General features: G+C 40.6%; 3 protein-coding genes across 6 annotated transcripts in view; 1 reads left to right on the top strand and 2 right to left on the bottom strand.

Annotated features, from left to right (window-relative positions):
- The window catches only part of LOC135093932 (cAMP-dependent protein kinase type II regulatory subunit-like), a 43,780-nt gene extending 30,365 nt beyond the window's left edge, over positions 1-13,415 (top strand). For all 4 annotated transcript variants that reach the window (XM_063993613.1, XM_063993614.1, XM_063993616.1 and 1 more), the window contains 5 exons: positions 1,008-1,114; positions 2,561-2,822; positions 3,622-3,780; positions 4,233-4,335; positions 4,861-13,415. In XM_063993613.1, the coding sequence (XP_063849683.1) occupies positions 1,008-1,114; positions 2,561-2,822; positions 3,622-3,780; positions 4,233-4,335; positions 4,861-4,991 (762 nt within the window). In that variant the 3' untranslated portion in view covers positions 4,992-13,415. The remainder of the gene's footprint in view (positions 1-1,007; positions 1,115-2,560; positions 2,823-3,621; positions 3,781-4,232; positions 4,336-4,860) is intronic.
- A 411-nt stretch (positions 13,416-13,826) lies between these two features.
- Positions 13,827-23,615, bottom strand: LOC135093927 (transmembrane protein 209-like). Its single transcript, XM_063993601.1, has 12 exons — positions 23,508-23,615; positions 22,965-23,103; positions 22,484-22,662; positions 21,369-21,578; positions 20,914-21,026; positions 20,154-20,355; positions 19,397-19,519; positions 18,179-18,297; positions 16,939-17,118; positions 16,358-16,516; positions 15,535-15,687; positions 13,827-14,873 (listed from the first exon to the last, which is right to left on the bottom strand). Exons 2-12 carry the CDS (start codon positions 23,084-23,086, stop codon positions 14,661-14,663), a joined length of 1,773 nt encoding a protein of 590 aa, XP_063849671.1. The 5' UTR covers positions 23,087-23,103; positions 23,508-23,615; the 3' UTR covers positions 13,827-14,660.
- Positions 23,616-23,673: 58 nt separating this feature from the next.
- Positions 23,674-26,720, bottom strand: LOC135093936 (large ribosomal subunit protein mL66-like). Its single transcript, XM_063993619.1, has 5 exons — positions 26,698-26,720; positions 25,930-26,117; positions 25,191-25,336; positions 24,832-24,955; positions 23,674-24,095 (listed from the first exon to the last, which is right to left on the bottom strand). Exons 2-5 carry the CDS (start codon positions 26,063-26,065, stop codon positions 23,989-23,991), a joined length of 513 nt encoding a protein of 170 aa, XP_063849689.1. The 5' UTR covers positions 26,066-26,117; positions 26,698-26,720; the 3' UTR covers positions 23,674-23,988.
- Positions 26,721-26,895: the final 175 nt, after the last annotated feature.

Genomic DNA, 26,895 nt, shown 5'->3' with positions numbered 1-26,895 from the left:
CTTCCTACATAAAAAAAAAAAAAAAAAAAAAAAAACTTGATCGTAATATCAATATTTTCAAATTACATTCAATCTCAAAACTCACAAATATTTTTTTTCCTACTACTGTCGTAAATCTTGTCTTATTTTCCTTTTTTTTTCCTTCCTTTCCTTGTTTTTTTTTCTGTAGTTTAGTTTGCGAGTGGATGTTTGTTCTGAATATTATTGTGTCTGTCCGTCTGTCTGTTTGTCTTGCTTTTTAGTGTTTTTCTTACTGCACTAATTTATTCTTACTATTTTTCAAAGTCTACTTGTGCATTATTGTCTATTAATTTCAATATGTATCTCTTAATCAGTAATTTCTCCTTGCCTGTCTGTCTGTCTGTGTTTATAAATGTTTTTATTATTAAATATTTCTTGCTTTATTTTCGTTTAATCAATAACTGTCCTTTTTTTGTCTATTATCTTCAATATGATTCAAATTTTACCTGTACGTCTAATTAAACCATTCCTGCTTCCCTGTCTGTCTGTCTGTCTGTCTGTCTGTCTGTCTGTTAATGCTTTTTTTTCTTAGATTATTCCTACTTTACGTTTTTTTTTTAAAGTTTACCGTTCATTCCTGTCTATGATCTTCAATATGACTCAAATTTCACCTGTATCTCTAATTAAACTATTGGTTGTTCCCTTCCTGCAGTTAACTCATTCTCTATAACCTTGAAAACCATCACTTTACCATCTCTCTCTAACTAAACCATTCCTCCTTCTGCACTACCTGTCTTTCCCTCTAAAATTCACCGTAAAATGGATACCCAGATATTTTAAGAACCTCAGGCTGTCTTAGTTTGAATTTCCTTTGTATTCCTTTATGTTCCTTTGTCTACCATTCTCAGTTATCTCCAATCTGATTCAAATTTTCAGCTTTTTTTAGTCATGTACTGCAGTTAGGCTGGTAATGTTGACACCTCTCCCTCTCTCTCCCTCTCTCACCTCTCGCTCTCTCTCTCTCACCACTCCCTCTCTCCCCGCAGGACCAGATGTCAGAGGTGCTGGACGCAATGTTTGAGCGGGTGGTCACTGATGGGGAATACGTCATCAAGCAGGGTGATGACGGAGACAACTTCTACGTCATTGAGTCGTGAGTAACCTAGCCTGACCTGACCTCATGTAATTTATCCTTATCTAACCTGACTTAACATGACCTGACCTGATGTAGCCTGATGATGTGATTTAACCTGAATGTAACTTGGCTTAACTTGACCTGACCTACTAATTTGACCTGACCTGATGTAATTTAACCTGATCTAACCTGACTTAACATGACCTGACCTAACCTAACCTGACTTGACATGACCTGACCTAGCCTAACCTGACCTGATGTAGCCTAACGACGTAATTTAACCTGACCTGACCTAACCTGACTTGACGTGATTTAACCTGACTTTGCATGACCTGACCTAACATAACTTGACTTGACATAACCTGACCTAGTCTAAACTGACCTGATGTAGCCTGGGTTGATGTAATTTAAGCTGACGTAACCTGACTTAACATGACCTGACCTACTAATTTGACCTGACCTGACCTAGCCTAACATTTTTTCACCATTGTCATTCAAAAAAATAGAGAAAATAAAATAAGAATGATTAAATAAATAAAACATCTTTGCCATTTAGTCATTGGAGACCTGACCTGACCTGACCTGACCTGACCTAATTTAACCTAACCAACCCTACCTTAACTTGACCTAACTTAACCTAATCAAAACTTCGTGTCTCTTGAAGATTCACTTAAAAAAATTATCCTACTTCTGTGTGTGTGTGTGTGTGTGTGTGTGTGTGTGTGTGTGTGTGTGTGTGTGTGTGTGTGTGTGTGTGTGTGTGTGTGTGTACCTAGTTGTAGCGTACACACTTATGAGATTCTGTCTTCTTATCTACATTCATCTAGTGTGTGTGTGTGTGTGTGTGTGTGTGTGTGTGTGTGTGTGTGTGTGTGTGTGTGTGTGTGTGTGTGTGTGTGTGTGTGGTATATAGACTCTCCAAGCAAAACACGTACATATCAATGACTGAGTACACACACACACACACACACACACACACACACACACACACACACACACACACACACACACACACACACACACACACACACACACACACACACACAGCAACTTAAAAATGATGAACGACACACACACGATGAATAGCAAGACTGTACTCTCTCTCTCTCTCTCTCTCTCTCTCCTCTCTCTCTCTCTCTCTCTCTCTCTCTCTCTCCTCTCTCTCTCTCTCTCTCTCTCATGCACTAGATAAGAGAGAGAGAGAGAGAGAGAGAGAGAGAGAGAGAGAGAGAGAGAGAGAGAGAGAGAGAGAGAGAGAGAGAGAGAGAGAGATCCTTACAACCATTAAACCACTACTACTACCACTACTACAAACACACAAACACACACACAAACACTAAAACAAACAAACAAACCTAACAAAACATGTATTAAAACCGCCACCACAAACACAACCACGCAAACGACCCTGTAAACAACCAAACTACCCTACAACGACCCTTAACTGCATCCTCACCTCCGCAGGGGCGTGTACAACATCTTCGTGAAGGGAGACCACGACCCTGAGCCAATCCCGGTCGGAAAATACGACAATGCAGGGAGTTTTGGAGAGCTCGCCTTGATGTATAACCTTCCTAGGGCCGCTACCATCCAGGCCGTGTCCTCAGGGTCTCTCTGGGCCATGGACAGAAACACCTTCAGGAGGATATTGCTGAAGTCCGCCTGCAGGAAGAGGAAGATGTATGAGTGTCTGCTGGAGAGTGTGCCCATGCTGAAGACGCTGGAGGTGAGTGAAAGTGATTTTTTTTTTTTCTCTCTCTCTCTCTAGTTGGAAATGACTTGAGGTGAGGTAGAAAGGTTAGAAAAGTTGAAAATCTTTTGTTGCTTCCTCTTGTTCTTATGCTGAAGACTTGAGGTAGGGTACAGGTTTAAGCTGGTGTCATATTATCCGTAGAAAGGTTAAAATTGGCTTTATTATCTATTTTGTTCGTATGGTGAAGTTATGTCACTCTGCTCTTCTTCTCTTTCTCTTCCGCCCTTACAGATAAGCAGAGAGAAAAGACTTAAATATTCCGCGGACACAAACAGAAACTTTAGATTTATCGATAAAAAAAAAAATGTTCTTCCTCTCTGTCTCTCCCTGTTCTCGTCCTCACAGATAACCGGAGAAAAACACTTGAGTTTCCCCCTATATAAACAAAGAAAACGAAGAAATCTATCTCATACTCTAATAACTTCTCTTCCTTTCCTGCAAAAACAAACAGAAATTTGAGATCTATCGGACTCTCTGAAAAAAAAAGAAAAAAAAAATGTTCTTCCTCTCTGTCCCTCCCTGTTCTCCTTGTCTTTAAAGATAACCGGAGAGAGAGAGAGAGAGAGAGAGAAAAAAAAAGCACTTGAATACCCCTACATAAAGAAAGAAAACGAAAAAAATATATCCAATACTCAAATAACTTCTTTCCCTCCCTTTCTCCTGCAAAAACGAAAATAATAATAATAATAATAATAAAATAAATAAATAAACAAATGAAATAAATAGAAACCAACCTAACTAACAATTCTTTCTCCTCGTATTTGCGCCACAGAAATATGAGCGCATGAATCTTGCTGACGCCCTGGTGACCAAAGTGTACGACGATGGAGACCGAATCATCATGCAAGGTGACGTGGGTGATGGGATGTTCTTTGTGGAGGACGGAACCGTACGCGTGACTATGACGAAGGATGATAACCAGGAGAAGGAGGTGAGGTGGTGCTGTGGTGGTGGTGTGGTGTTGGCTTACAAGAAGTGTTTGTTTTGCGTTCGTTTTTAAGTTGTAAGCTGTTTTTGTCGTATTTGTTTAGCTGCGTTTGAAAAGGAGGTGTTTGTATGGCTGTGTTTGTGTGTTTGTTTGTGTGTGTTTGTGTTTGTCTGGTTGTGTGCGTTTGGCTATGTCTGAGTGTGTGTTTGGCTGTCTGGCTGTGTTTGTCTGTGTGTGTGTGTGTGTGTTCATCTAGTTAGTGTACGTTTGGTCCTATTTGCTTGTGATTAAATACGTGTACATCCACCTTACCACTGGAATTTGCAAGCCTAATAAACATTTTCTCCCTACAGTTAACACGCCCTCTTAATTAATTACACTGCCAATATCATCCTTCCTGCCTCACTGATTCCATTCATCTCACCTACTCATCCCAAACTCGCCTTCCCACACAGATAAGTCGAGTCACAGTGGGCGGTTACTTTGGAGAATTAGCCCTGGTCACAAAGAAGGCTCGAGCGGCCTCTGTGTTTGCCGTGGGGAAGACAAAAGTAGCATGTAAGTACCTGTCCACCTCCTGCTTACCTGTAGGAGTGGCTGAAGGTTATTTAATGAGTCGATAATTGAGACTTACAGGGTTCTAGGATAGCGCTTTCTTGTCCTTGTTTTCCATATTGTCTACTCTCTCTCTCTCTCTCTCTCTCTCTCTCTCTCTCTCTCTCTCTCCTCTCTCTCTCTCTCTCTCTCAGGGATTGAATTGATATTAACTAAAGGGGTTTTGTATAATAGCCTATCTTGACTTTTCCCATCCTTCTCTTCTCTATTTATTGTCTTATATTGTTTTCGTGGCTATTCGTCCTCTCACTCCTCTCCCTCTCACCTCTCCCACAGTTAGTTGTCAGCTCTCTCATCCCTCTCCCTCTCCCCTCTCCCAAATCGAGTGGATGACTAATAACATTCACGAGTTTCTTTTCCTCCTCTTTCCTAATGTTTTCACTGTTACTTGGCCTTTCACTGCCCTCCCTCGCCTCTCCCTCTCTCGGTTATCAGTCCCCTCACCCCTCTCTCCCTCTCCCCCCGCAGTCCTGGATGTGGAGGCGTTTGAGCGTCTGCTGGGGCCGTGCATGGACTTGATGAAGAGGAATATAGAAGATTATGAAAATGAACTTCTTAGAATTTTTGGCTCCAAGGCAAATATCTCCGACATCCGATGAGGAGGAGAGGTCACAACCTTGCCTGTGTCTGTGTCTGGTACTACTGACCAGCGGCGCGCGGCAGCAGCGGCAGCGGTGGTGACCCGAGACCCGAGACCAGAGGGGGAGGGGAGGGGAGGGGGGGACTGTGGGGTTGACGTCGTATTGGCCTAAGAAATCTGGCAGGCTGGAAATTTTTTTTTTAATGTTTTGCTTTCTTTTTCTTTTTCTTTCTTTCTTTCTTTTTTTTTTTTTGATAAGTCTTGCTTCTCTTGTGTCAGGTCGGGTTGTGTGGTGACCTGACCTGCCCTGGGGAAGTGAGGCCTGAGTCTGGGTGACCTCTTCTGTACAGTGTTTGCTTCAGGGTCACTCATTCCCTCAGTCACTCAGTCAGTCAGTCAGTCAGTCAGTCAGTCAGTCAGTTAGTCAGTCTCCTGTTCGTTAACCAATGCAGTGTTTGATTTCACATTGGTGCAGTGTTTACAGGGTGTCTCATAAGGAAGGGCACCTACAGAAAGTAAAGAGCAAGTCATGATACCTATCTATATACAGGGTGGCCCAAAAGAAGACACACTCACAAAAATGAAAGGTTAATTCTGTCTATATTCATACCAAGCCGGTAATCCCATACGGGCCGGCCCAGACAAGGCACCACACACACACACACACACACACACACACACACACACACACACACACACACATCAGCCCCGTAGTGGAAAGGTACAGTCATACACCACAGTTGGCCACACACCCCCACAGCAAGGCCCCACAGCACACACTGGTTCACTCCTGCACCTTCATTATCAAGACCAGCCCCTACCCAGCCTTCACAACGCAGCAAGGCCACACGTCAGCCATATTTAAATACCCTTTGACTTCGACAGTGCCATCAAAACATTTCACCACGAACACCTCCAGCTCGTAATAATATAATCTTTCATTCCAGTGAGACTTAATTTTTTGAGCCACCCTGTATGTTTAAATAATCTGCGAATTTCAAATCTTGCTCGTTTACTTCTGCGAGACCTTCCTTTTGAAACACCCTGTATATTTCCCCAGAGTTTAATTTCTCAAGCTGCTGGAAATACGAGGCCGGTAATGTGTGTATGTATGTATGTCCGGCTGGCTTAGGGAGTCTAGGGTTGCAGAATTAGGGCCAGAAAATATTCCCTGTTTCCAGTATTTTTTTTTTTCCCCCCTGGCTGGTTTAGGGTAAAAAAAATTAGGGTTGTATTGAATTTGCCTGTCTAAAAATGTGTTATTTCTCCCCCTGGCTGGTTTAGGGTCACGAATTCAGGGTCAGATTCTAGAACATTTACCCTGATTCAAATGTGCATATTTTTCCCTTGGCTAGTTTAAGGGACAGACGGCCAGAGCGTTTCCCTGACTCCATTGTATATGTATGTATGTATTTTTTTTTTTTCCCAGCTGGTTCAGGGGTCAAGGGTCAAGGGTCTGCCAGAAAAAAAAAAAAAAAAACATCTTCCCGTCTCTCCATACTGTGGGTTACTATTATTATTATATATTTTTTTTTTTCAATGTCCAATGATTGTTGTCGATTTATTGTAGCAGCAGCAGCAGCAGCAGCAGCAGCAGCGCATAGTTGCTGGTTCCTTTAGCCTTTTTTGGTATCCTTCCTTTGATTCACTATGGTTCTTATTATTACTATTATTATTATTATTATTATTATTATTATTATTATTATTATTATTATCATTATTATTATTATTATTATTATTATTATTGTTATTAGTATTATTGTTGTTGTTGTTATTATTATTATTATTATTATTATTATTATTATTATTATTATTATTATTGTTATTACTGCCGTACTGTATTGTGTTTGTATAAGTTGTTGTCATTGATTCAATATTGTGGTGGAAAAAAAAGAGAACTAATAATAATAATAATAATAATAATAATAATAATAATAATAATAATAATGATGATGATGATGATAGTAATGATAATACATAATAATGATAAATAATACTTCTAATAATAATAATAATAATAATAATAATGATAACTATACTATCATAACAATATTAATAATAATAATAATAATAATAATAATAATAATAATAATAATAATAATAATAATAATAATAATAAAACTTGTAAAAAAATAATAATAACAATAATAATAATAACATCGGTAATTGAAATATACCAAATTACATCAAATAATAATAATATAATTAAGAAAAAACATTGTCTCTTTAAGGTCAAGAAAGTTATGACCTCAATGACCTAACTTGACCTCACAGGCTTGCCAACAGGTCACTAGCTCTGCAGGGCCAGCTTTGACCCGAGAGAGAGAGAGAGAGAGAGAGAGAGAGAGAGAGAGAGAGAGAGAGAGAGAGAGAGAGAGAGAGAGAGAGAGAGAGAGAGAAGAAAACAAGATAGAGTGAAAGAGCAATCAATAGAGAGAGAGAGAGAGAGAGAGAGAGAGAGAGAGAGAGAGAGAGAGAGAGAGAGAGAGAGAGATACCATACAAAAGAACAAAAAATAAACAAATTGAAAGAGTATATGAGCAAACGAGAGAGAGAGAGAGAGAGAGAGAGAGAGAGAGAGAGAGAGAGAGAGAGAGAGAGAGAGAGAGAGCAACGCAGAGTAAATTTGTATCATTATTCACTTTATCACAGCACCACACCTATGCAGACACTAATTAGCTCGCAAACAACCCCTAGCCCCCCCCCATCCCCATAGCTACCCCCATTGTGCGAGCTTACACCCCCCCACTCCCCCATCCCCATTTCCTCGAACCACAGGGGTGACTAACACACATACACACACACCTATATACATACGTACATTTTTATTTATTTTTTTCCCACCACTGCAAGGTTCGTTTTCCGTGGAGTTTGGTTTAAATTTGTAAGGTCAGCTTTTTTATTATTTTTTTTTATTTGTATATTTAAATTTGTTTTCTTTTTTATTCTTTTCTCTTTTTTTTCTTGTTCAACTTAAATCTGCAATCTTTATTTCTCTGTGATTTGCTATTTTTTTTTCTTGTTTTTTTTTTCGCTTAATGGCTTCATATTTTCTGACTTTTTGCTTATTCGATTCAATTTCGCGGTCTTTCTTTTCTTTTTCCTTCTTTTTTTGGGTTACTGGATCTAAATTTGCTGTCTTTTTCGGCTTTCCAGACTCAAAATTTTACAATCCCATTTCTGTGTGAGCTGTTGTTTACTTATTTATCTATTTCCTCTTACTGGATTCAAATTTACAACCTCCATTTCACCCAGAGCTGTTTATTTTTCTTTAATTTTGCTTATCGTATTCAAATTTCCTGGCCTTTTTCGCTTTCCAGACTCAAAATTTTACAATCCCATTTTTGTGTGAGCTTTTATTTATTAATTTTGTCTCTTTTCTCAAACTGGATTCAAATTTGGCAGTGAATGTTTGTACCTCAGCCAACACAGCCCTTCAATCTTGCCTTAACTTGCCCTGACATTCGTAATTGAGGGAAAATTTATATCATAGTGTATCCTTTCCCTATCTTTCCCTTATCCTCTCCTCTTTTCTTTTTTTTCTTTCATCCCTTCATTTTCTCGTTTTATCATCTTCTTTCCCCCTTTTTTTAAATATCTATCTTCACTTCTTTTCTTTTCTTGTTTTTTTCTTCCTCTTCTGGTTTATCTTCTCTTTCTTATTTAGTAACCTGCCTCTTCTTTTTTGCTCTTGAATTTATGTTTTATCCTACTTCTTTATCCGGTCTCTTCTTCCCTCCTTCTTTTATTTTGAATTTATGGTTTATCTCTCCTCTTCCTCTTTCACCTCCTCCTCCTCTTCCCTGTTAATTGTTGAGAAATGTCTCTATTTTTTTCTCTCCAAGATCAGGAATAATAATAATAATAATAATAATAATAATAATAATAATAATAATAATAATAATAATAATAATAATAATACCTAGTTGCTTTTGCCAATGTTTGCTTCACAATAAGATGAGTACTCTGCTAAAAAAAAAAAAGGGAATTTAAATATAAGTAATAGTTTAATCTTATTTAGTTTAGTCAGCTATATTATTTTTCCATTTTCTTTCTTTTTTTTTCTCTTCCTCTCTTCCTTCCCGTGTCTTCAATTTTACTTTAACCGATGCAAATTTTTACTATCATAAAAAAAAACGAAAAAAAAAAAAATAATAATAATAATTGTAGTTATATTTCCCCAACCCCAGAAAAAGCTTTAACATAATGACTTACGTACGTACATACATTTATCGTTGTATCATAAAAAAAAAAAATTCTTATCAAAGTATTCAGTGTTTATAGAGGAACGATTCAAATTATGTACTGAGAAAACTGCAAATACACTGTGAATGTCTGTATGTGAATGTGTGTGTGCGTGTATGACTGTGTGCGTGTGTCCCCCATGTGGCCCATGATCCCTATTTTGCTTCCCTGGTACAGTAAATAACCCCATGAGACCACATCTATATTTTCTGGGCATATCTTTCTGCCATCCTTTGTACCATAGATTGCCGGTATTTTTGTCTGGTGTATAAAGAAAACCAAAGTTCATTTATTCATGTGAGTAACCAATAGTATAGGTCAGTCATGTCACCCGCGGCTGATACTCCCTCAGCTGACTCACCACCCACCTATTCCACCAGCCTTCTCACCCACCTATGCCTCCCACCTGTCTCGATTCTTTCAACCTCTCCTACCTGTCTCACTTTACCTGTCTACCTAAAGTACCAACCCTTCCTCCTGTCGCGGTTCTTTCATTACCGACAGAGCTATCATTGTTATTTTTCAATCGACGTAACCTAACGACCTGAAAATGTGAATAAAATGATAGGTACTATATATATATATTCTAACTCTTCTATCATTCCTTTTGTTGTCAACGGTGCCAAATGTTTAAAGAATGTACCGGGGGTGGTTTAAACACAGTGGGAGAGACTGGGGTGGACTGGGAAGGGCTGGGAGAGGCTAGGATGGACTGGGAGAAGCTGGGATGGACTGGGAGAAGCTGGGATGGACTGGGAAAAGCTGGAATGGACTGGGAGAAGCTGGGATGGACTGGAAAGGCTGGGATAAACTGGGAGAAGCTGAAATGGACTGGGGAAAGGCTGGGATGGGCTGGGAGACCTTGGATATACTGAGACAGAGAAAAAAAAAAAAAGAAAAAAAAAAAGAAAATGCAATATACTTTTGTCGGATGAAAAATTCAATATTAAGAGAATAAAGGGAGAAACTTGGCAAGAGAGATAAAGAAATGAGGAAATAGAGTTTTTAAATAGAGCGATAGATTAGAGGAATACACTGTGAAAAGAGGTGTGTGTGTGTGTGTGCGTGTGTGTGTGTGTGTGTGTGTGTAGATGGTATGTGTATATTTAGATTTTAAAAGCAAAATATGATTGGCTTTTTGAAAGAGTTTTTTTCTTTTTTTTTGTCGCTTATGTAAACAACAAGGAGAAAGAAAGGGTTGATATATACATATACATTATTTCTTCTTCATCTTCTACTGAAAAAAAAAAAGATGCTCTTTTTCAAGACAAACGTACATACATCAATGCATTAGTTCATCATTATCTTCTATTGCATTATTCTCTACTTTTATCCAGTTTCTGTTCACCTTGTTTATTTTCTATTCATTATTCTTTGCTTCTCTCTCTCTCTCTCCATCTAGTTCATCTTCTTTATCTTCCTTTGCATTATCTTCCATTTGTATTTGTTTTCTTTATCTAGTTCATCTTTTGCCTCTCTCTCTCTCTCTCTCTCCATCTAGTTCATCTTTATTATCTACAGCATTATCCTCCACTCTCATCTAATTTTTCTCCCTCTAGTTCATCCTTAGCCTCTCCTTGTCTCCTGGTGGTGGTGGTGGTGGTAGTGGTGGTGATGGTGGTGGTGGTCAGTGAGAGAGTGACTGTTAATTCTGAATAGTTTGTGCTCCTTATTTTACAAGGGTGCTAAACTTATCTTGGTCAAGAACTGTATATCAAAACACCTGGTCCCTCAACACTGTGGCACTGCTTATACCCTTTAGGGCAACACTGGCGCTGTCCACCCCTTAGGGCAACACTGTGGCACTGTCCGGCCCTGGGAGTGTGTGCCTCAGCCGTGCCATGCCCCTCGGGTGGCTGGCGGGCGCTTCCTGCTACCAACCCCCTGTGGCTTTTGTATTCCCAGTAGAGTGCCAAGGACTGTATTCTGAAACACATCTGACAGCATCTCCACTACTTTCAAAGGTTCTAGTTGAAGTGCCGAGGGTTTTTATGGGTGCTTTGAAGTTTCTGGTGAAAGATTTATGAGATTTCTACATTACGAAGAGGAGAAACACTCTAGAACCCGGCCAGCCATCTCTGTAGCCTTTGAAAACAGCCGTGGTGAAGTGAAGCAAGTTTTTAAGCGTGTTTTTACAGTTCTGGTGAGAGACTGACAACATTTCCACATTGCTGACAGGAGAAACACTCTTGAGAACATGGCTAATCATCTCTGTGGCCTTGGAAAAACAATTGTGGCGACCAAGAGAAAGAAAGAAGAGCGTTTCCGAATACAAGCCTAAACATTACAAATACAGCCCATCCCCCCCCCCTACCTCTCTCAATCTCGGCCAGTCTGGTACTGGCGCCCAAAGCAACACCTGAACTAGCCAAGTAAATGCACTACACCCCTGCCCTGCCCTGCCTCCCTGCTTCTGCCTGCCAGCCACCCAGCCAAGCACTCCTGCCCTGCTCTGCTACTTCCTTCTGGTCATGCCGTGAAGTCACCTGCCCCCGCGTGAGTGAGTGAGCGAGAGAGAGTGGTCAAGTATACACACACTGCTCTGCCTGTTTCTTGGGAGTGTTACGCACATACAGACAGACTTGATACAGATATACGCGCAGTAACGGAAATACAGTTGTCAAAATATATCAATGATGAAATGTTTTATCAGAGGAAGTGAATATGAAAGTGAGGAAGTGATATGAAAGGGTTACGTACAAACAGACAAACAGACACGATACAGACATACACACGCACACAAACATTCCTAAAGAGAGATGAAAAAAGGCACAAGTACAGGAGATAAAATGTTGTAGAGTTTTCTTAATAAGATAGAGCAGTGAAATGTATTACCAGAGAAAATTATATGAAGCCAGACACAAACGTACAGGCAGTGTTAAGAAGACATGACCTTCCTAACAAGAAATGAAAATGTGCAGAAATAGTTGTCAAAATACAGCAAAAAAGGAAAAGATGAGGAAAATGATGATAAATTTAAAAACATGATCATTTGGCATTTAAAAAGAGGACATTACAAACTTATAAAGAACACAAAGATAAAAACAAGAAGAGAAAAACAAACAGAATAGAAAAAAAGAAAACAACAATTCACAACTAAAAAATCAAAACAACAAACTTTACAACCACAAACAAAACAAACACAAACAAAATTAGTATACTTACATTCATAACCTCCATTTTCTTTTCCTCTTGATCTCTCCTTCCAGTCATTCATTCCAGTCACTGTTAATCCATTCCATTCAAACCTATGGAGAGAAAAAAAAAAAAAGCAAACAATTATTCACTACTGGAATCAGGCAGCAGTGTGTGTGTGTGTGTGTGTGTATGTGTGTGTGTGTGTGTGTGTGTACGTATTACTGTCTAGAGAGATTATAAGGTAGAGTCTCTGTTCGGAAATGTCAAAAATAAGGTCATGAGATAATTTTGACAGTAGGTGGTTAGTGAGAGATGAAGTCAGTGAGAATCAGGGAGAGTCAGGGAGAGTCAGGGAGAGCCACAATAAATAAGAAAGTGCCAGCAGTTAAGTTATAGTAAATGATTACATGTGGCATCTCTCTTTACGTCATATCAAAACCGACTTCACTCAGTGAGAGAGGAAGAGAGAGTGAGAGGGTGAGTGTACATGTATGTGTGTGTGTGTGTGTGTGTGTGTGTGTGTGTGTGAGAAGTACCTTGAACACGGACCACACTTCATCTTTCCTGCTGCCTTCCCTCCTCCTCCTCCTCCTCCTCAACCCTTGCTGCAGTGTCTCCTTCCTGCGGCCAAGTCTGCAAAACAACTATTGTGATATTATGATTAGCCTGGCTACTTGTATGGGTTGATTCTTGGGTCACCGATGCTTATGCTGTGCTTTCACTCCACCGGGCAGTGCGTATGCAAGTTATTCGATTAGTAATGCTTCTAAAGTGATTGTTCTATCGGCGTTTTGTTCCCGAGAGATTCTGTGTGAGGTTTTCAAATCGCGTTTTTTTCGGTGTCTGTCTGGACGCATGGCATAAGAAACGGTCCCTTTCCAGGCCTCCCTTTCGTTTTTCTTTGTATCCTGTTGTTAGCGGAGACAAGAATGAAAAATAGACAAAAGCAAAATAAAAAAATAATTACAGATGTAGCAAATTTTTGTAAAACGTTAGATAGTGTATACCCAAATATGACTGACCACTGTGACATATAAACAAATAAAGATACAGTATCTGATTCACTTCCTTTTAAATTTCCTTGCTTACGAAACTCACCGACACTCACACATTCATACACACACTTGTTAGATCCATAATTTAAAAGATTCCAGCAGCTTATCCAAACTATAACAGGCTGTGATGGATGTTATTGTGATTCTCAAGTGTTTGTGGTTCTTGTCATAGTTTAACATCAAAAGTCACACTTCCTGCCCTCTGCCACACACACACCCACCAGCTGATTTCTTGTTTACAAACACCAACACCTCCTCACTAGTGCCATCTTTACAACACACACACACACACACACACACACACACACACTCAGCCCCTGGTGGAAAGGGAGCCTCGTGGACCACCCTACTACACACCCAGGAGCTTTGGCATACATCTGGCCACTCATGGGACTAAATATATAAAAAAAAAAACATTTATTAGGTGAGCAATCTTTATACGTAAGTCACTTGTTGCCTGTCACAAACACCAGAGACTCTTTATCTTAATGCTACAAATAAACAAGTTTTTTTTTCGTTAATGACACGTAAAAATAAAATGGTCTCACATTCTTACACTATGATGACATGAGATACAATAAATAGCGCTGAAAGTAGACTTAAAAGTTACCACATCATGTTATCCGATGACTCGATGATGACAGTTCACATTCTCAACATTAAGAAAGCAAATACTTAAGCAATCACCCACAAGAGTCTGTCTGGAAACACTGGTCAGTCTGTCAGTCCGCACACTTGTCAAAACACTCAATATCTTGGCACTAATACTGGCACACACTGACATCCACACACTTGCTAGGCAGAACTAAACCAAGAGAAAATGTACTTAGATATATATAAAACTATCAGTGTGTGTGTGTGTGTGTGTGTGTGTGTGTGTGAGATTAGGCAAGCCTCAGACACACATACACACACTTCTTTGACTTAAAATCAAAGCTGTGTTAAAGAAATCATGATGAGAGAGAGAGAGAGAGAGAGAGAGAGAGAGAGAGAGAGAGAGAGAGAGAGAGAGAGAGAGAGAGAGAGAGAGAGAGAGAGAGAGAGAGAATGAAAGAAAGAAAGAAAGAAAGAAAGAAAGAAAGAGAGTAAGCAAGAGAGACTGATATTCAAACAATCAAATATCACAACAGTACTTCCAATCAACCACCACTGAAACTTTTAAAAACCCACAAATCAATCGATCCAGGTCAACTCAGGTCAATCTACAACCACTCAGCCATACAGAGGTCACATCAGATCACAGTGGGTCATCACAAAATAGCAGTTTTGGCCTTATCTGCAGCAATGACCCAGGACAGGTTGACCCCAGACATGGACAGGTTGATGTTGGCGATGCGAGAGTGCTGGCAGTGAATGACGTGATGAATGAAGAGCAGAAGGGCATGTGTGAGGTTGTTCCGCCCACTGCCCACGTCACACTCCTCCTCTGGTGGCAGAACGACCTTCACGTGTGGCGGCATGACCTGTGAACACAAGGGTTGGTGAAGGAAGCCATCAGGGCCAACACGCGGCAGTCCCTGTACGAAAGATGCCTGTCTATTTTCACTCCCTCACAGTCTTCCTCTACAATCCTTTACCTAAGATAGAATATAGCACAAGAACACAAGGGTTGGTGAAGGAAGCCATCAGGCAGACACATGGCAGTCCCTGTACGAGAGATGCCTGTCTATTTTCCTTCCCTCAGTCTTCCTCTACAATTCTTTACCCTTCCTTTAGCTGAGATAGAATATAACCCAAGAACACAAGGGTTGGTGCAGGAAGTCATCAGGCAGACACATGGCAGTCCCTGTACGAAACCTTACATATTACCACTCCTTCACTCTCTTCCTCTACCCTTCCTGTACTCTTCCCTTACACCCACTGAAAAATAAAGTGACTGAGTAAGAAGGCACATGTCTGATAGCAAAAAAAGAGAGAGTATTACCCGAGATAGAGAAGAGATCCAACGGCAGCAGAAATATTAACAAAATCACACACAAACTAAAAAAAATATCAAGCAACTGAGTGCGCTAATGCAAACCTAATAACAGAGAGTAAACCATACCTGACCAAGATAGAAAACAGGTCTAATGCTTGCAGAAACATTAACTAAACAACACAAACAACACCGATAGTGAACCATACCTGGCTAAGATAGAGAAGAGGCCTGTTGGTTGTCTTCGGGGGTTTCTCTGGGGCCTTAATAACATGAGTACTAGAAAACATGCGTCCCTCTGGCTGGGCGATGTCTGGGGGGAGCTGCTGGTCCAGATACATGGCAAACAGGTGCAGGAGGATCTGAGGAAGGGACAGTGACGGTGAGGATGTGCAGGGGAAGGTGTAAATGTGATATATGGGAAGTTAATGTGATTTTTAGGGGTTTTTGAATTGCATGGTGTAAATGTAATGTTGATTTGGTAAACTGGATTTTTTTTTCAAGTTGTGGGTTGTGTGTTAAGTGTGGTAAGTAAGGTTTTTGAGCTGTGGGGAAGGTCCAAGTGTTGTTAAGTATGGTAAGTGAGGGTTTTTGAGCTGTGAGGAGAGTCTAAATGTGCTGTAAGTGTGGTTTTTTGAGTTTAGTGTGAAAAGTGAAGGCATTTGCTGTGGGGGAGTGCAAATGTAATAATGATAAAATAAACTACATTTTTTGAGCTCTGGGAGAAAGTAAATATAATATAAATGAAAGATTTTTTTTTTTTTGAGTTTTGGGAGTGTAAAAATAGTATAAATGAAATAAACATTTTTTTTTTGTTCTGGGTGAGTGTAAAAGTAATATAGATGAAATAAACAACATTATTTGAGTTCTAGGAGAGTGAAAATGTAATAAAAATGAAATAAACATTATTTTTGACGAGTGGGGAAGAAAGTGAATGCAACACACAAAATTCAAAACTATCATCTTCCTATCACCACCTCTACTATCACCCCTCCCTCTCCCTCTCTCTCTCTCTCTCTCTCTCCCTCTTACAGCAGTGTCAGTAGGATATTCTTCCTTCCACGGCCGGCTGTTAAATGTCGTACTTCCCCCATTCCAGCGATAGGCCGAGATAGCTCCACCAGTTGCCAACTCACGGAGGCGATGCAACAAGTAATCCTGATGCACTGTCACCTCCAGAAACGGCACCACCTGGCGGATACATGGATAGGTGGATAAGTGGAGATAAGCTGATTAAATAGGGAGGTTTTTGAAGTACTTGAGAATAGAAGGGTAATGAGATAAGGGAAGGAATGAAGGGAGGAGTGAGTGAAAATGGATGGGAGTGGATATGATGGGAAATTGAATGAAAACAGGAAGGTGGATAGGTGGATAAGTGGTGTGTTGGTTAGATAGAGAGGATTTTAAGGGTATATGAGGGTGGAAGAGTAGCAGGACAGGGAAGAAATTAAGGGAGGAATGAGTGAAAATGAATAAGTGAGAAGATGGAAACAAAATATAAACAAGGAAAGGACTGAATGAAAATAGAAGTAAAGAAAAAGAGGAAACTTAAACACAATTTCACAAACTTCACCACCACCACCACCACCACCACCACCACCACCACCACCTACATCAGCCAACTGCTTGAGTCCTGAGATGTTCTGTGCCGTTTTCTTCAGCTTATCGACGCCCACTGCTCCAATCTGTATCTCTGGAGCCACGCCACGAAGGACCTTGTTTGTGGCATCGATATTCTGCACCAGAGGCACCAGCAGAGTGGCCGACATCCAAATACGAAGGTTCTCTGTAAACTGAGGGGGATTGAAGGCGTCAGGAAGAGGATCAATGTGTTTTTAAAGGGTTTTGTGGGTTCTGAAAGGGATTATAGGGGAATGGTTTAGTATTTTAATAGATTGTGGGTTTTTAATAGTGATGGAGATTTTTTGGGGGTTTTAAATGAGAAATGGCGGGTGTAAATGGGTTTTTAAAGGAGGCTGTGGTTTTTAAGAGGAAATGGGGCAATTTTGGGTTTTTAAAGGAGAAATGGGGGAATAATTGGGTTTTTAAAGTTTATATTTTTTTTCAAATGGGGAATTTTTTTGAAAAAATGGAAGAATAATTGGGGTTTTAAAGGAGTTTGTGGGTTTTAAAGATGAGGAGTTTTGGGTTTTTAAAAGAGAAATGCGGAGATAATTGGGTTTTTAAAGAATTTTTTTTTTTTTTAAGATGAGGGAATTTTTTGGTTTTAAAGGTGAAATTGGGAAATATATATATATATTTTTTAAAGTACTTTGTGGTATTTAAAAGAAGAAATGGTAGAAATAGGTTTTTCTTCATCTTTAAAAATTTTCTAAGTTAAGTGATAAATGTTTGTGACCAAGTAATGTAAGTTTTCTTCACTTAAACAAGGTCTTGGGGGCTCAGGGAGGTTCTTAAGGGGGTGGCAGGGGGTAGGGGTGAGGGGAGCAATTTATCACAGACTTTTCTTACCTACGGGTGTGTCTATTTGTAAAAGGAAGCATCATAACCACCACCACCACCACCACCACCACCACCACCACCACCACCACCACTACCACCACCATCACCACCATCAACATCTGGTCATATCTGTGCCTTAAACAGTTCCTCAGGTGGGTAGTGTTTTCCATGTTTTTATTTTGCCTTTCAGAAGAAACAGCAAGGCTTTTTAAGGAGTATATATATATATTTTTTTAAGGGGAAACTTCACTTTTATCATCATCATCATCATCATCATTAGCTATTAAGGATCCTACAAGTAATTCACCTCTTAAGGATTATACAAGTAATTTAAGGGGAAAACTCGTAATCATCAACACCATCAGCATCAACATTAGGTCTTGTCCGTACTTTAAACAGCTGTTCAGGCGTTACGTTCCTCTTGCGCCAGATCTTGCTAACGCTGCTGCTGGAGGAGGATAAGGTCTTGGAGTCGTCATTCTTGCTGTCCGCTGAGTTAGTCTCCTGTCCTGCAAGGGAAATGAAGGGCCAGAACTGAGAAAAAGGCTTGTAGTGAAGTGACACAGATTTTCAAGGGTGTTTTTAAGGTTCTAGTGACCAGTTACCTGTGCTACAAGGGAAGTGAAGGGCCAGAATAGAGAAAAAAGCTTGTGGTTAAGTGACACAGGTTTTCAAAGGTGTTTTTATAGGAACATAAGAACATAAGAAATAAGGGAAGCTGCAAGAAGCGACCAGGCTTACACGTGGCAGTCCCTGTATGAAATATACCTACCTATTTCCATCTATTATCCCCATCCATAAACCTGTCCAATCTTCTCTTAAAGCTCTCCAATGTCCTAGCACCAACAACAATTACTGAGTCTGTTCCACTCATCTACCACTCTATTTGTGAACCAATTCTTTCCTATCACCTTCCTAAACCTAAATTTTTCAAGCTTGAACCCATTATTTCTTGTTCTACCCTGGCTGCTGATCCTAAGAATTTTGCTTACATCCCCCCTTGTTATAACCCGTTTGTTCTAGAGACTAACTCACTGTGCTGCAAGGGAAGTCAAGTGCCAGAATAGAGAAAGAAAAGGCTTGTGGTGAAGTGACAGGTTTTCAAGGGTGTTTTTATCATTCTAGAGACTAACTCACTATGCTGCAAGAGAAATCAAATGCCAGAATAGAGAGAGAAAAGGCTTGTGGTGAAGTGACACAGGTTTTCAAAGGTGTTTTTTACTGTTTTAGTTCTCTATGAGCTTAGAAAAACAGTTGTGGTGAAGTGATATGGGTCTTCAAGGATGTTTCTACAGTCCTAGTGGCTGAATAACAAGATTTCTACATTATTAACAGGAGAAATAGTCTTGAGAACCCGCTAATCATCTTTGGCTTTGGAACAGCTGTGGTCTCTAAATACAAGCTTGGGATGAAGTGACATGGGTTTTCAAGGATGTTTTTAGTCCTAGTGGCAGAATAACAATATTTCTACATTATTAACAGAAGAAACAGTCTTGAGAACCCGGCTAATAATCACTGTGGCCTTTGAAAATAGCTGTAGTTTCTATGGCCTTTATGTTAACTTTATTATAATGCAAATTCATTTCAAAAGTCTTGTCTGTGCCTCACCTGTGTCACGTGTGGCCTGCTTGTACACGGTCTTGCGCAGGGAGGCCCCGTAGTCAGTGAGGGAGGAACGGGGAGAGCCTCCATACCCCCAGATAGAGGAACTGCTGCCCTCACACTGGTACACTACGCGCACACACACACACACACACACACACACAGTGGGAGGAAATATATTAGAGGACTGTTGCATTACACTGGTACACTTAACACACACACACACACACACACACACACACTTAGTTACATTACTCTGGTCTGTAAAAGAAAGACTAAAAACCAGAAATTGAAACATAAACCCAAAATTTGAACTCAGTGATTACATTTCTACCATTTCTTTCCCATTCCTTTTCTCTCTCCATTAATCATTCATTCCATTCCCTTCCTTTCTTCAGTAATTTCCTTTTCCTTCCCTTCTATTTTTATTCAGTCTATCACTCATCTCATTCACAAAACCATGCATGATTTTCTTTCCTTCCTCTCATTCACTCATTTCCTTTACTTCCCTTCCTTTCTTCACTGACTCATTCCCTTCCCCTTCCCTCCTATTCTCAACCCATCATTCATTTATCACTCACAAAACTCTAAATATTTTTCTACATACTCTTCTTTCCCTCTCCTAACTAGCCAATTATTCCCAATCCCTTCCCTTCCCTTTAACCATCACTCAAAACAACTCACTAAACCACATTTCTCTCCCTTCCTCTCTAAAACAATGCGTCAGTCAGTCCCTCATTCTCTCCCTCTCCCATCTACTTACTTATCTGCCTCAGTTTCTCCTTCTCCCTGCAGTGCTGAAAGTAAGACTGTAGGGAAGCCTCGTCGGTGATAGCAGGGCCAGTCGAGGTGTTGGGGGAGGATGGGGAGGTTGTGGACATTGGGAGCGGCTGGCTGAGGAAGGAATCAGACAGCGTGGGGGAGGGGAACAGCTGTGAGTGGTGCTGTGGCTGTGTCTGTCCACCCTGAAAGAGTTTATTGAGATTAGTGGTGCTGGGAGAGGCTGGAAGAGGTGAATGTTGGGGAAGACTGGCTAAGGAAGGAACTGGACAGTGTAGAGGAGGTAAACAGCTGTGAGTGGTGCTGGGAGAGGCTGTGAATGTTGAGAGAGGCTGGGAGAGTTTGTGAATGTTGAAAGAGGCTGGATAAGGAAGGAATTAGATAGAGCAGAGGACAGAAACAGCTTTGAGTGGTGCTGTGGCTGTGTTTGTCCATCCTGGGTAAAGTTATATAGATTAGTGGATGCTGGGAGAGGCTGGGAGAAGCTGGAGGTAGCAATGATGTAATAAAGTTTGTAAATAAGAGGAACACCTTTGGCAAAAACACGAGTAATTTAAACAGGAGTGAAACAGCCACATTAGGCTAATCTGGAAGGAGTTATCATGCAGAATAGCTTGTAAATTAAGAATGCAGTACAATAACAAGGCAGAGAAAGAGAGAGAGAGAGAGAATATTCATAATTTATAGAAAACAAAATGAAACAATATGAGAAAAGGCAAAGAATGGAGCAAAGACTGACTTACCGGCATTATGGGGTACGAAAGGTTGAGCAGAGAGGACTGGTTGCGATGGAAGGACCAGGAGTCGGCCGTGACAGAGCCAGCTGTGCCACTGCTGAGTAAACTGGCACTCAGACCTGGTGGAGAAATAGATTTACTGACTGACTGCTGGAGGATTAGATAAATGTATAGACTGACTGACTGAGTGAATGGGAAATTTGATAAATGTATGGACAGGGATGACAGATGGAAATAGGTAGACATGTTTCATAGAGGGACTGCCACGTGTAGGCCTGGTGGCTTCCTGCACCAACCCTTGTGTTCCTACTACTACTATTACTACTACTACTGCTGCTACTACTACTGCTGCTACTACTCAGTCTTATGTTTTAACTGACTGACTGATTAACAAACACACACACACACAAACAAACACCAACAGACACTCCCAGTTACAGCGACCACACTTCTGCACTTACCCAAGCTACTATTGTGTGAGGTGGGGCCTGTGAGAGGGGACTGGGGGGAGAGGCTGGACCAGGAGGCTGTGGAGAGGTTGATGGGGGAGAGGGGAGGGGCAGGGGATGGCGTGCGAACAGTAGCCGAGAAGAGAGAGGAGAGAGGAACTTTCTGCTCTGCTACAGGAGTTGAACTGGCTTGCTGAGGTGCTGCTGACTTGAATCCAAAGTCTGAAAGGAAGGAAATGTGTTAGTATTGTGTTATTCTTTTGTTTATCGATGCAGGAGTGAGTGAGGTAAGGAAAATATACTTGAAAGGAAGAAAATGTGTAAGTATTGTGTTTATTTAATTTACGAGTGATTGAGGCGACAAAAAAAGGTCTGAAAGGAAGGAAATGTGTTAGTATCGTTTTGTTTATTGGTCCAGGAATGAATGAGGTAAGAGAATTATAGTGAAGATATGGTAATGCATTTATATTTCCTTGAGACTGATTAAGGCAACGTCTGGAACCAAGGAAATGTGTTGTCGTTATGTTACTCTTGTTTATTTTCACCTAGGAGAGAATGAGGCAAGCAAGTACAGTACAAATATTCCTAACCTAACCTAACACAACCACCAACTTTACCAATGTGGGATAAGAACACAATAAAAACACGTCAACGTAAGCTAACCTAGTAACAATTTTCTCCTTTACCACTCTATGTGAAAATACAAAAAACATAGAAACCTAATTTAATTTAACCTTACCTAACCTAACTTAACCTAACCAAACTAAATGCAATCTAAATTAACCCAAACTAACCTAACCATCCAACCCAACCCAACTTAATCCAAATTCAATGTAAACCTAACCTAACCCAAACTAACTCAACCCAAACCTAACTTAACCCAACCTAACAAAACCCAACCTAACTTAACCTAACCTAACCTAACCCAAACTAATCTAAACTAACCCAAACTAACCTAACCCTACCCAAACCTAACTTAACCTAACCTAACCCAACCTAACTTAACCCAACTAACCTAACCTAATCCAAACTAACCTAACCCAAACTAACCTAACCTAACCAAACCTAACTTAACCTAACCCAAACCTAACTTAACCTAACCTAACCCAACCTAACCATCCTTTTACCATCCTGTGTGATGTTCAAGAGTTGGCGTTGCTTGTCGGTGATCTCAATGGGTGGTAGGGTGAGGTAGAGAAGCAGGGTGGACAGCAGGAGGCGGACTAGCAACACTCCCAGCAAGGTACACGCACACCAACACCCCCACCACCAGGCGTTGCCCCATCCACTCACTCCACCATTCTGCCTGGCTCGGAAATGCGGAAAGTTGATTAATTGCTCGGAAATGTAAGTAATTAATGTATCGACAGGGAAAATTAGGGTTGGATATTAAGGAAATTAATATATTGGTCAGAGATGAGAAGGAATGAATCAATAAAAAAAAAAAAAAGACCTAACTTAACAACACAATCATTCCTTTATACCACTCACTGTAAAAACAAAATATATAATTCCAAACCAATAAAACAAAATAATTACGGCTATTAAACAAGCAAACTCTTTAATATACACCCCAAAACTCTAGTGACCTCCTCCCCTGACACTCACAGGTCATAGGTCAGCACAGCCATGAGTATGCCCAAAAAACACGCAGACCGGGTGCCCCACAGGAGGGAGTGACCAGCAGTTTTACGGGCCAGCGCATTCTGAACCACCTGGGACGCGGCCATCCTTGACCCTGTGTGACCTAGAGTAATACAAATTATACTTCAAAAACTATACCAGGAAAATAGTTATACTTGAAAAAAAAAATTACACAAAAGGTTATATCAAGAAATTACAAACGATGAAAAAATGAGAGAGAGAGAGAGAGAGAGAGAGAGAGAGAGAGAGAGAGAGAGAGAGAGAGAGAGAGAGAGAGAGAGAGAGTACTAACTTATATCTATTTAATACAATAAAAGAGAGAAAAATCCAGTTTATCAAATTTATTCCACGTGTTTTCCTCTTCCAATCAATGTCAATTTCTCTTTCATTTTTTCACTTATTTAAACTCTACCACTGTCTTTCCTTCCTTTCCTCTCATATTTACTCATAAAACAATACCTGGAGGTAACTTCTCAGATAATACGAAGATAATTAGTATTTTCTCACCTCTAACCAGCCTCGTACGTGTCTTGGTCTGCGTGCGGCTTTGTTTACATTTTTGAACGCCGTCTTGCTAAAATTGCCGAAATGTTGCCGAACTCTTATTGAATTTCTAGTACCATACGTAATAATTTATCTACAGAAGGAAATGAAGGTCAATTATATACGTATATTGGTTTTGCATGTTTATTTATTATTTATTTTTTTTATTCGTGGATAACACCTAGTTATCAAAATATATACAGAGGTACACCCTTGTTGAATGCTACAAAACAAAACACTGATATTTGTACAGCGAATGAAGGGAAGGGAAGGGAAAGGAAGGAAAGTGAAGAGAAAGAAGGAACAAGGAAGGGGAGAAAGGTAAACAAAAGTAGGAGAGGCTGTGAAGGGCAGAGAAGGGCTAAGGGGAAGAGGAATGGAGTGCGGGGGAGAGGAATGGGGTGCGGGGGAGAGGAATGGGGTGCGGGGGAGGACCTGCCAGGGTTCACTTTGGCAGGGTGTTCTCGTCAAAATATCGGTTGAATTTCTTTGAGCCGTATCTCCTGCTTGGGTCCCTCTTGCTGGTGGCCGGGGCGAGGTTTGGCATCAGCCCTGGTGGAGAAATTAAAACAATCATTAAAACACTTTCTACTATTTTTTTTTCCCCTTATAATCTTGAACTTTTTTATTTATTTTTTTTTATTACAGTATTACAGTTTTATTACAGTTATGTAGGCTTAAAATACAAAAGAAATCACTTATCTTTTTTTCCCATGTCCAAATATTTTATTTTATCTATTTATTTATTTACAGTGCTCTAAATTTTAATAAAAATGACCACAGCAGTGACATGAGTTCATTAAACTTATCTGATATTAAACGGGTAGACAGCAGTTCATCTCTCTCCCTCTCTCCCTCTTCCTTCCTCAAAAATTTCCTCTTTCCTTTCCTCCCTTCTCTCCCAATAATTTTCCCTTCCCTTCTGCTTCTCCTTTCCTTCCTTCAGTTAACAAATACTCTCTCTCTCTCTCTTTCTCTCTCTCTCTCTTTGTCCTATTCTAAAAACCTACCAAATAATGAAGAAGTAAATATTTAACACTATATAATACACACACATATATGTAATAAAACACACACACACACACACACACACACACACACACACACACATACAGACAGACACACACATGCACTCTCCCTCTCTCTGTACCTCAACACACATAGACTCCTTCACCCATGTCCCTGTCTCTCTATGCCTCAAAAACACACACACACACACACACACACACACACACACACACACACACACACCTTCCTCTCTCTCTCTCTCTCTCTCTCTGTACTTCACCTGCTTTCTGTGCCATGATGACCAGCCAGGTGATGCGCCGCTGCTGCTTGCTACAAAGGCCAGTCACACGCCGCGGCAGAACGCTCCCATCACTGCGCATAAACTGGGACAGAATAAGCACATCCTGTTGGGGAGACAGAGATTATGAGTTCCTACCTTTACCTGTCTGTCTGTCTGTCTGTCTGTCTGCAGGAGAGAGTAAGTGTGGTTGTATTACTGGGAAGAGAAAGGGATGTGTGTGTGTGTGTGGGGCCGGCCTCTTATAAGTTACGCTCTCTCTCTCTCTCTGGGCCTGAGAGTGAAGCAGGTGAGACGAACAACAAACACAACAGGTAGGTAAGTAAGCAAGGCAGACTTACCGTGTGCTTGACGTCAAGGTCGAGGGCACAGAGGGGGCACGCCTTGCCAGTCTCCCCATCAGGCTTCACAAGGAGGTGTGCATTGGGGGATGGGAGGTACTGTCCCTTCACCACTGTGTCTCCCCCTTCCTGCTCCTCCACCACAACTGTTAAAAGAAACAGTTGTGGCGATTAAAATTTTCCCGACACTCCTTAACCCTCAAACTCTGCATAGATTCTTGAAATACATTAAATTGGTGTATCCCTACTTGAAATCAATACTTTACGGTAAGAATATGACAAGATACAACATGCAGCTCACTTATTTTAAGAGGACACGGTGAAACTTAGTAAAAGCACGTAATTTTAGTTTATACAAGAGTACAAGACAACCACTGCATTCAGAAGGGGACAGGGGTCATAACAAGGGTAACATAAGCAAAAATTTCAGGGTCAGTAATCAGGGCAGAACATGAAGTAATGGGTTCAAGGTGAGGTGTTCAATTAATGCACTACTAATGGCTATATTCACACACACACACAGACAGGCAACTTAAAGGGAGGGTGTGGGCGTTGCTAAGTTTCATCATTTACCCCTTTGAATCATCTGTTCTGTTTCTCATTACTGTTGGTGATTTGTTTGAGGGACCCCAATACTTCACATGTGCCTCTTTACTTCATACGTTCATTGTAAACATGGCTACTTCATAATAGCTTTTACCTTATGCAATTTACCTGTATATATGCTTGATATACTTACTTTCTTTGAGGCATCTGCTGTGGGATGTGTGTAGGGGCCTGAGGAGGGCGCTGGCGTGTGGCGGGTACGTGGCAAGGGTGGAATGGGTGGCGGGCAGCAGTCGGGGGAGAAAAGTCCCTATCACCCTACCCAACATCACTGCAAGTCTCTCTCCCTCTCTGCTCTCCCAATACGACTGTTTTTCAAAGCTATGGAGACAAAGAGCTGGGTTTTCACGAGTGTTTCTCCTCTTGGAAATGAGGAGAAATGTAATAATCTTGTTAATATCACTAAAACTGAAATCTTGTTAATCTGTTACTAAATAAGTAGAAATCGTATTCATCTGTTACTGGAACCATAGCAATCTTGTTCATCTATCGCTAAAACTGAAAAAATCGTGTTAATCTGTCACTAAATCAGTAGAAATCTTATTATCTCTCTAGAACCATAGCAATCTTGTTCACCTGTCACTTTAACTACAAATCTACTCCACTTCCCCCAACCTCCTTCTACTACTGCTTTCTGTACACCTGAGTCTGGAAAACACCTGGAAAACAATGGAAGTTACCTAGTACACCTGGCTAAATTCTAATAAAGTTTCCCGGCCTTGTGAAGGAATACCCCGGTGTGCTGGTGTGTCTTAGGTCGGGCCGGGATCTTGGGAACCACCTGGAGGTCTGCTAGTGATGGCTGTGGTGAATGTAGTGCCAGTGCGTGGAGGAGTACAAGGTGGAGTGGTGGCAAGGGCAGCGTAATAGCACGTGTACTGCACAGGCACGTCCTCCTTACCCGCTCTTCTGTTTGTTTACGTACAGCTCCCCTTTGGCTCACCGTTGCCAGGTTGTTTTAGCCATATTATCGTACTACACAGGTTGAAATTATTGTACTTCTGGTAAAATTGTCGTACATATGTAATTATTCCAAATATTATGCAAAACTGCCACTTTCCAAATACAGCAGAATTTAGGTTATATATATATATATATA

Source organism: Scylla paramamosain, chromosome 44 (assembly GCF_035594125.1).
Source record: "Scylla paramamosain isolate STU-SP2022 chromosome 44, ASM3559412v1, whole genome shotgun sequence".
NCBI lineage: Eukaryota > Metazoa > Arthropoda > Malacostraca > Decapoda > Portunidae > Scylla > Scylla paramamosain.
Note: the sequence above shows the minus strand (reverse complement) of the source record. Positions and strands in the feature narration are given on the sequence as shown.